The following is a 13,175-nucleotide window of genomic DNA, read 5'->3' on the forward strand; positions in this document are numbered from 1 at the left end:
TATGCAGGTTTTGGGAGGTTTCCATGTGATGATTTTACTTTTGGTGTTGATTTTATAACGAAAATGGATATGGTGAAAATCTTAAAGAGAAAACAACCAGGATGAAAAATGTCAGCAGAAGGCCATCCATGGGTCTTTAATGAACGACAAGGAAACTCTCACACCACAGGGCAAGCTGTAGCTGGCCCCCATACATCATTATACTCAGGTACAGCAAAATAGTTGCCCCTATATACTCAAGCAACATAAAGGTAGACTGAAAGTGAAAATGAAACAATACATACAGTGGCCAGAAATTATTGTCTTGGGACATGCACAAAAAATGTGGCAGGATTTAAGTACTTTGGCGTGATCACGACCCTTTCCTTTTAAAATCAGGCCAAATGGAAAAAATATTACGCAATAAAACATAGCTAAAAATTAGTTCAGAATGGTCTGAGTCACTCACTAAAACAGAAATGAACTGATTATATGTTATATAAATGAATAAACAAAGGACCACTAGCAGTTAACTGACATACCAGCTCCAGACCAGTTTAAACCTACAAAGTTATTTCCTCATTGTATGTAATATCAATCCCAATTCTTTCCATGTTGGGTTAAGAACCATGGTACATCATAAGTCATACAATAAGGACACATCCTATGTCATGCGGAAAACTGCTTTTAAATATATGTGTTAGTTTCTATGTAAAAATCCTATGAGAGAGTTAATGTTAAAACCAAAAAATGCTATGTTTAACAATTTGACAACAATATCATAACTATATTCCTTACATATTGAATGGTTAGATCTTGTATGTTTAAGGCCTGGCCTGTAATGGACTATGGAAGACAATTGTGCTAATTAGTTCCAGCATTATTTTCTATTTCCCATGCAACAAAGTTGTGGTGGAATGTTTTTGACTGTTCAGTCAGTTCTGTTATCATCTGTTGTTAACTGGATTTAGCTGTCTATTATTACCTGTATTTGCAGCTGTCTAATATTACCTGTATTAACAGCTGTCTAGTATTACCTGTATCAACAGCTGTCTAGTATTACCTGTATTTACATTTGTTTCACCATGTTGTTTTCTTCTTTTTCTGTTGAATTTTCTCAGTACCAGTATTTACTATTGTTTTTTTTTTTACATTTTTGAGTGTGATTGCTCTGTTGTATTTGTATAATAAATGTTTGGACTCAAATGCATGAATAGAATGAAGAATAAATGAAGCTTTTAGCATTGTATTTACTAATACATGTATGACTTATAAACGACACTATTAGAGAATATGGGAATGTTTTTAAGGAGTTTATATTTTGTCCATGATATTTTATAGCCTTCGACTCTGCCAGAATACTGTTATGTTGACACCAGGGAGGGAAGGAGATTGAAGAGAGAAATGATAGAATTCCAAAACTGGTATAGGTCAACACAGAGGAACAAGTAAGTTTTGTGGATGGTTTCAGTTTTTGTGCCTTGTGCAAATTAGAATTAGTATTAAATTTTAAGAGTATCATAATTTACATATTCAATTTTTTGGCAGCTCTTTAGGTGGATTATGTTTAATCTATCAGCCAGTGATTGGAAAAGTTTCCTGACTTCAGCAGAAAACTTCAAGGACCTATTTATTTACTATAAACTAAACTTTTTGCTGCTCCTAAAGAAAAAATGACATCTGACCAGAAACAAGGGATCTTTATTTATATCCCATAATGACATATGGTGATCACTTACATGTAGAACAAAAATAAGTGATGGTTGCAAGGAATTTTGAATTTTATGCATAAAAGACAGACAAAATACGTAGCATATCAAAGAAAATCATAGAAAAGTAGAAAAAGCTTATTTTTAACTGTATGAAGTTTTTACGACTAAAGAAACTTATTAAAGTTATGATGAAAATGCATCAATATCCATGCCATACCTTGTTACCCACATCCAAGTAAAGTGTGATGTATTGAGCCATTAGTACAACTTATACCAGGTAAATTATGGAACAAAGATTATGTCAACATTTTTTCCCTGTGCAGATCATTTACTAGTTGTAACTAAGAGGTCAGCACATTCTCAGTTTATTTTCTTAGCTGTGAAAATTAATACCTTCCTACAGAAGCTGTGATATAAATATGGTATCAGAAATATTAATGGGTTGGGACTCAGTTATCTATGGCTGTAAATGTCAATACTTTTTAACTGTGCTGTATTATTCACTCTTGGGAAATTTAAAATCTGTGTTGTAAAAGATATTAAAAATTTGCTCAATATATTAAATGATATTTTTTGGCTAAGTTATTTCTATCAATATGAAATGCACTCATGAATAAAGAATAATAAAAATGTAAACAGACCTTTCACCATGCTAAAGTCATAGAAATTACCAAAATTAATATAATGGTTTTCATACACTTTTTGGACCCCGTGCAGGTCCGGGTGTTAAAAGAATAGGCCTGCAGCAGCGCTAAGCTTGTCGTAAAAGGCGACTAATCAGTGCTCAGAACCCTAGCTGGGGACTAGGGCGCTCTGCCTACAGAGCAACTGGGATGTGTGCCCCAGGTGGTGGAATGAGGTACCCCTTGCGTGTTACATGCTGGGGTTGTCAGGCTATAATACAGAAAACCTGACCGCAAACCATAGTGGTGCACTGTGTTGGGAAAGATGCCATGTTCCTCGCATGTTAAAGAACCCTACTGTGGTATTCTCCCAGAGTAGGAACCATAGGGCTCCGCCACAGGAGGCTAAATTGCCCGACCCTACCCAACTCTCCCTATTTCCAATGGCAATCAAAATTTGTCTACCCCATTGTCCTTGTGTCCCATCCCTTTTTCATTTCATCATCATTTCATGTTCATTTTATCATCAATTTTATGTTAATTGTCTGAATATAGCTGAAATATTGCTGCTCGGACGTTAAACCCCAACAAACAAACAAACAAACAAACATACACTTTTTGGTGGTTTAAATTTATGAACCATTTACAATTAAAGGTGATTTTTTACATTTTTATTTTGTGTTTTATACTTCATCAACTTATCAGGTAAAACATCTGCATTTGTAGAACCAAGATTTTTATTCATTATTATACATGTACATTTCAGTAAATAAGAATCATTTTATATTCTGTTTTGAATGTGCATTAGATATTTTGTCCTTTAATCTTTAAATGGTACATGATTCTTAAGTCAACAGACTTCCATGCATAATTTTACAACTGTTAATGTTCATAGTCCTGACTATACATTGTATAAAACCTACAATCATCACCGATTTCTCTCATGTTAATGTTTGATTTCTCCATTAGTTAGCTTATCAGTGTGTATTAAATACAGCCACTAAACTGTCACCATAACTTTATTAAACAAACAATCAAGTCTGATGAATTAATTGGGTAGTAAGCCATTACTCATTCTAAAATAACATTTTAATTGCTTCATGTGAAATCAGAACTCAAAGATTTAAACACTTGATTGATATAGATTTTTTCTATTGTATCCAAGGGAGACAAGCCATTTTTTTCTGTTCAGCAATTCATTTTTGTGGGATTGTTTGTGAACTTAGTAACTTGGATATTAAAACGTTGGATGTGTTTGATAAAACATTCTGTAAAACCAAGTTCTGAAAATCTTTGACTAGACCAAGGGTAAAATTCCTACAGTACCACTAATGTATTACCTGTATATGACTGATTCATCACATGTACTGCAGCAGTCCATTAGTTCAGACAGTATATTTTTGTATAACTTGACATTGATTGGAATCTGTTTTCTTGTAGGATAGGATACATAATATGATCCTATCAATTATGTATACAAAATCATCATAGAAAAGATATAAAGGAAAGACATGAATAAAGTATAAAAACATTGATTTATGTAATGAATACATAATAATTTTGTAGTTAAGAATTACATCAAATATTAATCCCCAACACAAACAAAATTGAGTGGCAACTTCTTAAGGAATATTTTAGGTGTTGCTTGCATCTGATTATTATCTACACAGTAATATCAGTTGTAGAATAAAGTTCATAGAGTTGAAATAACTGAAGTTAATGACCTTAGTAACACCTGTATTTAAGATGAAAAGTGGAATAGTTGAAGGTGTTGTAGATAATTGGTCTATGTTGTCTCTCCAGTCAAACCATGTGAATCCCAAGGTCTGTTGGAAAAACAATGTTCTGTTGAATTGATACTTCATATAACACAATATGCTGAGAGTCACGATTCTATTGGATTCCATTTGTTCCTGTTTAAATTATTAGTTTCTACAACACATGACTTGGTCTTACTGTTTATGTAGTGAGGAAAATATTACTATATATAACAAACACATTCTGCTGTAAATTGACACTTGCTTTTTGAGCAATTCTGCCAAAATTAATATGTTTACTACATAATTCATACTATAAAGTCTATAGCAACTATTTTTTTCTTATTTGATGTGGACAAAAATGGGAAAAATAATTAGTTGCTATAAATGTGAATTGTTTGTGTTATTGAACACCTACTTGGTAATCAAAGCAATAAAAATGTCAACATCCAAATAAAATTATTCATATTAGTAAGTCATTTAGTGTCAACTGGCAATGTCATTTAGTGTCCCTAAAACTGACAATGTCATTTAGTGTCCCTAAAACTGGCAATGTCATTTAGTGTCCCTATAACTGGCAATGTCATTTAGTGTCCCTAAAACTGACAATGTCATTTAGTGTCCCTCAAACTGGCAATGTCAAGTATATTTTTTCTGTCATTATTTCAGACCATTGAAGGGAGGATGGCCTGTTTTGAGAAGTGTTCCTTCAAAAAATATGTCAAAAGGGGAGGCCCACAGATTAGTCAATGCTGCAACCAAAATTCTTATAGCAACGGTGAGTGAGGTTGACAATTACACACTGTAACAATATTGTAAAGATTATTATTTCAGCCAACAGCAGAACTTTTCATAAAAATGTCCCATTTCTATCATATTACAATTTGAATAAAATATCTTCTAGTATTCAAATGTTTGCATAAGAAAGTTATTCTATACATATATAAAACTTCTATGCTAAGGTTATCCATATACTTAAAGTATCTGAAAGAAAGAAATATTTATATTGTTACTGTTATTTACAAAGCAATTCAAACATTTAATGTTGACTGGAAAGTTTATCTATAAAGCTATCTTTTCAAGTGTTTCATTATTTGCCTTCTGATTTTTTCTCTAGGAGGCTGTAGATGGTGTAAAGCCCCACAAATCAACCAAACGACCTCAGTCTGCACCTAGCCCTTTTGAGGTGAGATTTATGTTCTTTTATCAGTGATTGTACTGTCAAGCCTTTACTGTACTATCAGGCTTGTCTTAACTGTTCTGAATTTTAGGTGAAAGTAAAGAAGATATTACCATGATATATGTATCAAATGTGTAATAAAGTTTTGAAAATTCTAGTATGCAGTGACAAGGGATTAGTAATGAATTGGGTACAAAAAAATAATTTAATCTGCTTGTTGCTGCAATTCTTCATTCTAAACTTGCACTTTGGTATCAGTGTATACATTGTCAGTGCACTGCTGCAGTACATTACTGAACTAGCCTTGCTGCTATTGCCAGCACTGGTGCATGGATGCATGTTACTGCATGGTGTATTTAAATAGAATTAGAATTATTGGTAATTGTCAATTTATGTAGTCAATCCTCTGTCTGGATGGCAATTATTAAAATTAAGTACAAATTAATTGAATTTATTTCTGTGACAGTATTTTTGTGAGGGCTTGCGGTTTTCATGGTTTGGGTGATGACACTACTTTGCTATTCTTCAAAACAACTGAATGGATATTAATTCAATCTCAGAAGATGCTAGGCATAATGTAAAAAAAATAAGTGAAAGTGTGCATTGAATTTTGATTGTATCAAAAAAGAAATTTTTCTTACATGAATTTTACACTTTTATTGCTCATGCTAAACAACTTAAAATTCATCTGACACCAATGTATATATATATTTTTCTACATCTTGCATGTGCTGTGTACTGTTTATATGTTTGCTTTGTATTCCTTTTGTGCATGTTATTGTTAATGCACCATTGGCAATATTGTAGACCAATAAATCACTACCACACACGGACCAACAACATGACAAAAAGAAGGTACAATGTATCAAGTATATAGCGTGTAGTGTTGCTCATTCATATCCCCCCAATAATAACCCTTAATACCAAGCTTTATTGTGCCTTTAAAACTTGCATGCTGGTTTTTATGATTTTCCCTATATTTAAAACATAAGTGCATGTCATAGTTAAAAGGAATGCTTAACTTCTTCCTTGTCACTGTGATGCATGGAAAGATTTTTGTGAAAGCATCTTTTTGACATTATTAGAATTTGGAGGAATATCGCACGTACCATCAGCTTTTATTCAGAAAGTGATAATGTTTTAGATATATTCTTTAATTACATGTATCTTTTTGGTTGATCTCAGATGTTTTTAAGTCTTGTGTAAAGAAATCCTCATTCAGACTTTAAACTTCAAAATATCACTTTTTGAAATACATGTACTGTACTGGAGGGCTGTCAGGTTTTGAGTGCCACATGCATAATATTTGCTAAAAATTGACATATCAGAGAAAAAAGAAAAGATCATTGCTTAAATGACTTAGGCCTTACAAACCATCAGATGCTTTTAGACAACAGATATGGTGAAATGCAACCATCGTATAACCTTTGTAAACTTACAGAGGTCACCACAATGTCTTAAATCAAAGAATGCAAAAAATGATACATTGTAATGCTTGCAAAGATACTTCTTAAAAAATTTCTGACTCAAAGTGTTCGATTAAGAGCATTTTCAACAACTTTTATCTGATCTACGTCATATTTGCATTTTTGGGATCAGTCAGGTTTTTTATGCAGATTCTAATGAAAATTTAGGATATTTGAGTATTTTTTCTTAAATTGGCTCTATTTGTGGTCAAAATCCTGGGGAAAATGGCCTACGTCCTTTTGCTTGAATTAGCTTGAGTCATTAAGGCTTGACTTTATTTGTTCATTGTGAATTTAAATTTTTTTATGTTAGGGTGTTGTTTTAATACTGTTTTTGTATTTCTGATATTAAATAAAGTTTGTTAGAATGGTACATGTACATGATTGACCAAACTGAATAATAAATATTTGATGAAATATAATGGTCTTTACTCATTGTAATATACCATGTAAGGGCTTTAACTCGATGTAAGATACAGGGTACTAGTCATACATGTAAAAACCTGTTAGTATGAATGAGCTTCATTGAATTTTTTGTGATTTCATTGGTTTTTTTGCACTGTATTGCTTTACAGCTTTGCTTTCAGATTACTATAAAAGACACAATCTACTATACACATTTTCAATAGTCCCTGAAACTTTTTGTCAAGCACAATTTGTTTTTTCTTTTTCTTTTTTCTTAGATCATTTTCACAAATCTATGTGTAGATGGGTTGGTAATACTTCATTAATTGTTCACAGAAAAAAGATGTCTGGTTCTAGTATTTTCTTTTGGTATGCTTTCTAAACAGTGATGATTCCTTTCTTATATTCAGTTTTTAGAGTGGACTTTTGTTTTATTTACAATGTCAGTGTGCAGATTTGCAATAGAACTTGAAGATGTGTTTGATAAAATGAAACAAATATAAAAATATATATTTGTAGTATCTTTATTAATTTTTTTTCTACTTTTATTTATTTTATGCTTAGTTCTAGTATTTGTTAAAAGTTATAGATAATAAATGATGAAATAGCTAGGATCTAAGGCTGATGAAATAGCTAGGATCTAAGGCTGATGAAATAGCTAGGATCTAAGGCTGATGTGACACTTGTACTTGTTTAGCAAGTTTTCTTAGTACATGTTTCATATGCAAATTTTCATCATTCAAGAAAAAGTTAGTTGAAATACTCTCACAAATACTTAATCCATGATTGGGTAGATGTTGCTGTAAGACCTGATTTTGCATGATTTTTTTTTTTAAATACTGGTGCTGGATTTACCATAGAAGTGCAATGATGAATAACTATATTCTTTACTTAAAGATAATAAAGTATAATTTATGACTTACTGTAGTAGATAAATATAATCACGATACAATGATCACAGAATTAACTCAGTTAAACAATATTTAAAATCCATCACAGAGGCTGACATAAAAAAAAGTGAGAAAAAAATAATGGGTCAGGTACAAGTATAAAATACTTGATAATTAGTTCATGATTTTGAACTTTTCCAGCTTCGTCCAACACCTGGAAAGTACACTTGGGACATCCATGGTCGAAGACACAGAAATGTTAGAGTCAAGGTAGATAATTTGATGGTTAACATAACTGATTATTCAAGTAACATTCAGCAGTCATCAGAGTGATATAACTGAATGCTCCATTTTCACTATAAACTGAATAAAATGCCACAAATAAACATTTCTACTTCTATGAATGGACACAGAAAGTTTTATTTTATCTAATGTATATGTTAACATAAAGTTGATAGATAAATAATTTCCATCCTAAGCTCATTAATAATGAGTAAATTGAATTTTATCTGTATGCCTCTTCTCAATTTGTTACAATTTAAAAAAAATATATTTTTCAATTTTTCATGAATTAAGAATAATTTCTTAGTCTCCACTACAACTAGTCGTTCATCACAATATACAGTACAAAAATGTAGTTATTTTTGTCATATTCAGGTCTAAGTTCAGTGATTATTATTAGTGGCAGTGTAACAATTTGACTTTATGTCATGACGACAGCTGTATAGTGTAACAATTTGACTTTATGTCATGACAACAGCTGTATAGTGTAACCATTTGACTTCTTTGTGTCATGATGACAGCTGTATAGTGTAACCATTTGACTTCTTTATGTCATGACAACAGCTGTATAGTGTAACCATTTGACTTCTTTATGTCATGACAACAGCTGTATAGTGTAACCATTTGACTTCTTTGTGTCATGATGACAGCTGTATAGTGTAACCATTTGACTTCTTTGTGTCATGATGACAGCTGTATAGTGTAACCATTTGACTTCTTTGTGTCATGATGACAGCTATATAGTGTAACCATGTGACTTCTTTGTGTCATGACGACAGCTGTATAGTTTAACCATGTGACTTCTTTGTGTCATGACGACAGCTGTATAGTGTAACCATTTCACTTCTTTCTGTCATGACAACAGCTGTATAGTATAACCATTTGACTTCTTTCTGTATAGTGTAAACATTTGACTTCTTTGTGTCATGACGACAGCTGTATAGTGTAACCATTTGACTTCTTTCTGTCATGAGGACAGCTGTATAGTGTAACCATTTGACTTCTTTGTGTCATGACAACAGCTGTATAGTGTAACCATTTGACTTCTTTCTGTCATGACGACAGGTGTATAGTGTAACAATTTGACCTCTTTGTGTCATGATGACAGCTGTATAGTGTAACAATTTGACTTCTTTCTGTCATGACAACAGCTCTATAGTGTAACCATTTGACTTTCTGTTTCAATGTTTAGGTCATATCGACAGCTGTATCTGTTTTTCAAGGTTAAGGTCATGATGACAGATGTGATTTCTGTTTCAGGGTAAAGGTCGTGATGATAGTGCTGATAGTGCCTACACAACTAGAACCAGTTCAGCATCATCTAATTATCAAAGGTATGGATGATCAATAAAAGTTAAGTCTTAACACATGTGGTTGTCTTTTACAGTTGTCTCTTAATGTAAAACTCATTTTTTAAAACAAATTTAGTTTTATTACACATTACAAAGAACTGTTACTGCCAAATCATTTACACTTCAAAATGTCTATTTCATTTACAGTTTAGTTGCAAAAATTGTCCTCCCAATTTTACAAATTTTATTTTATTCTCATAAACAAACATGACAAAATAATGCCTATATTAATACTTTTAATTAATGCAAACTCCTTATCTGTAGAACGTGTATTTTTCTTTAATATAGAAAAAAACCTGGATCAGCAAAGTTACGAGAGAGGTCACCACCAAGAGAAGAGCCTGAAGAAATAGAAGAAATTTTTGTTTCACCTCCCCAACAGCCAAAGCCCCCACAGAGGAGACGTATCCATATCATTAATCGTGATGAACAAATTGATGATGATGTACTACGTAATACAGGGACTCAGACTCAGGATAATGTTGGTATACAAACAGAGAAGAGACTTTTGGAGGAGTATGATGAGGTAGAGTGAGTCAAGTCATGAATACAAAGGTGTAGGGGCATTAAGCTATGAATATTGACTAAAAATATCAACTTTGTTGTAATGACATAAAAGCTGTTCATTACGTAGTAAAATATATAAGTAAGAAAAATAATTAGTGGCATTAGTTCATTGTAATGACATCATAATGGTGCCATGATTTTATGTCATTTAGCAAAGACTGCTGAAAATTGCACATTTCATTGTTTTTTTTTCGGACATATTTACATCCAGAAAACTGTGTCCACACCAAAGAAACAACTTTATATTGGTGTTGAATCCATTTCCTTGCCAAAAATATGACCAGAAAGTGACCAAAAAGTATAAAATTTGACAATATCTTAATATTGGTAAACTTCAAATAATTTTTCTCTCCTTACAATACAAGAATTATCAGAAGTCTTTATGTTTTCTCATTTTTGATGATGGATTTAAGTCTCCAAATTCACAATATCACTATTCAACAGTTTATGATTAATTTTCAGTTGAATTTTGGGCCAAAACGACCCCTTATTGCCCCTTCTCCTTTAGAGTTAATCATGATTAATAATTTCTGGTGATATTGTTTATCTTAATATATTTGTCTATTGCAATAAACATTGTTTAAAAGCTAAATCATCTGTCTTCCTATGAGAAAAATCTAATCATTGAATGTGTTTATTACAGGATGAGCAAGAAGTTAGACAGGGTGACTTTGGGGAATATCAGATTTATGTTAAAACAGGGGATGTAACTGGTGCTAGTACAAAAGCTGATATTAAACTAACAGTGTATGGAGAAAAGGGAAGATCTAAAGAGTTTTACCTTGATCGATCAAAACGTCATAAAATAACATTCCAGAAAGGCAAGGTCAGTCAATGTAATGTTCTATCAGAAAGGCACTGTCAGTCAATGTAATGTTCTATCATGTTCTATCAGAAAGGCAAGGTCAGTCAATGTAATGTTTTATCATGGATTGTTTCTTTGGACAGTTACTTGGTTAAGTTTTATGACTAACCAACACTATATAAGCTTTTTAATTTAATTAATTAATTAATTAATAATTTAAGTTTTTGTTGTTTGTTCTATGAAGATAGGCCAAGTCACATCATCATATATGGTTCTGACAGGAACAGCAGCTTGCTAATCTATTCAAACTTTATTTACAGGAGGACTTGTTTATGAAAGCTTTCCCACATGTTGGTAAACTAAGGAAAATCAGAATAGGACATGATAGACCAGAATTAAGTATGTTAATTGTTTCACCTTCTTTTAAATCTTTTAACATTTTTTTTTATTTCAGTATTAGAAGGATTGCTTCAACACTTGTATTAATTAAACAGTAATATTCTTATTGATTGTGATGAAGTTGTTTAGTTTGAAATCTTCAGGGTCAATACATGTACAGTATGTACACTGTTATTTTGTTAGCTGTGAGCTCAATATTGTACTTATTTGTCTGTAGTAGTACTTACATCATTTTCTGTTACCATGCTTCATGAGTATGTGAAATATTATCTATGAACAATTGTCTCCCTTGTATACCATAATCGACTTGATGTTGTTCTGTTTATTATAGATAATGCCTGGTTTTTAGAAAGTGTAACAATTTATGACATGAAAGATAAGAGAGTATATGATTTCCCATGTAACAAATGGTTATCAGGACAAGAAGAAGATAAAAAGACATACAGAGTTCTACCAGTCACTAATGATAGGGCCTTTATTGAAAGTAAGCCTAATGTTAAGGCCTTTATTGAAAATAAGACTATAATGATAGGGCCTTTATAATAAAAACGAAATACCTCAGGACAGACAGACATGGCTGCTAAAAATGAATTCGGTCCTGTAAAAAATATTGTTTTTTTTAGTTGCACAAATCGGAGAAAATACGAGATTCGATCTGGTAATCTCTAAACCAATCTTGCATACACTGCCTTTATTGAAAGAAAGACTAAAGATAAGGCCCTTATTGAAAGACATTCCTACAGGTGATTAATGATTGGGTGTTCATAATAAGTAAGATACCAGACATTAATCCTTTAGTGTAGCAGTAATTGACATTTAACTTTAGGCATGCTGATTCCCCATGCTGGTTCCTCATGCTGGTTCCCCATGGTTATACCTATTAGACTTTTGACAATATGTTGTAATGTTTTGAAAGCTAGATATATAAAGATAAGAATGTTTTAGTTGAGAATAGGTGTAATTATTTTAAATGAGCTTTTCATTCATTAAGTATTTTGTTATTCTATAAACAGAATTTGAGGAGGACAGTGACAGGGATACTGCTCAATCAACATCATCTTCATCTTCATCATATTCATCATCAAGTGAGTCTGACAATGAAGATAAGAGACCTAAGAGTGGAAAAGTTAGTGTTGTAGTACGAACAGGCACAGGCCGTAAACGAGATGATGGATCTGACTCATCATCATCAAGTAAATCTAGCTCATCCTCTAGGTCAACAGTAACTAAGGACAAAAGTGAGGGAAGGCCACTCTCTCCTGAGAAAATTGTGGAGAAAGATGATTTTTTTGACAGTCGTGGACATGGACCAACGACATTTACATTTAGAGAAAGAAAACGAGAAGAATCAGAAACTGATACAAGCTCTGCTCCTAAACAGGTGGCTATGGATTCTACTTCGGAAACTGAGAGTAGCTCTACTAAACCTGAACAAGAGTTTATGCATGGCTATAAGGTAAAAGCCTGTAACATGTGAACAATATACATGTATTCCAAATAAGGATGGCTTCTTTGGTTTTCAGATTTTTTGATATTTGTGTGTTAAATTCATTACTTTTAAAAGAAGCATATATGAAAATAAACAAAATTGATGCACAACATGAAAAAGGCAGCTAGAACTAATGATACATGTACTGATAGATATTTAAGATTTATTTAATAAGAGGAAATATGATGAATATGTCAAAGAGACATCAATACCACCAGATGTCAGGTTATGTATGTGTGTAAAATGATTTCACAAGCATAGTATCATAG

The 13,175-nt window shown here is 32.2% G+C and overlaps 1 protein-coding gene across 8 annotated transcripts in view; it reads left to right on the forward strand.

The window, feature by feature from the left end:
• LOC148618422 (uncharacterized) overlaps window positions 1-13,175 on the forward strand; it is a 33,669-nt gene that overhangs the window by 12,937 nt on the left and 7,557 nt on the right. For 7 of the 8 annotated variants that reach the window (XR_015921371.1, XM_088577324.1, XM_088577328.1 and 4 more), the window contains 11 exons: window positions 1,321-1,427; window positions 4,741-4,849; window positions 5,189-5,257; window positions 6,059-6,106; window positions 8,214-8,282; window positions 9,555-9,628; window positions 9,935-10,172; window positions 10,857-11,039; window positions 11,339-11,417; window positions 11,749-11,901; window positions 12,431-12,873. Coding sequence is in view for 7 of the 8 variants with exons in the window: in XM_088577324.1 (XP_088433450.1) it covers window positions 1,321-1,427; window positions 4,741-4,849; window positions 5,189-5,257; window positions 6,059-6,106; window positions 8,214-8,282; window positions 9,555-9,628; window positions 9,935-10,172; window positions 10,857-11,039; window positions 11,339-11,417; window positions 11,749-11,901; window positions 12,431-12,873 (1,572 nt within the window). In the remaining variant the exon portion in view is untranslated. The remainder of the gene's footprint in view (window positions 1-1,320; window positions 1,428-4,740; window positions 4,850-5,188; window positions 5,258-6,058; window positions 6,107-8,213; window positions 8,283-9,554; window positions 9,629-9,934; window positions 10,173-10,856; window positions 11,040-11,338; window positions 11,418-11,748; window positions 11,902-12,430; window positions 12,874-13,175) is intronic. The other variant, XM_088577325.1, reaches the window with a different exon arrangement.

Source organism: Perna viridis, chromosome 4, assembly GCF_037379345.1.
Source record: "Perna viridis isolate PV_CMFRI_1.1 ecotype Kerala chromosome 4, ASM3737934v1, whole genome shotgun sequence".
In the NCBI taxonomy this organism is placed as follows: Eukaryota; Metazoa; Mollusca; class Bivalvia; order Mytilida; family Mytilidae; genus Perna; species Perna viridis.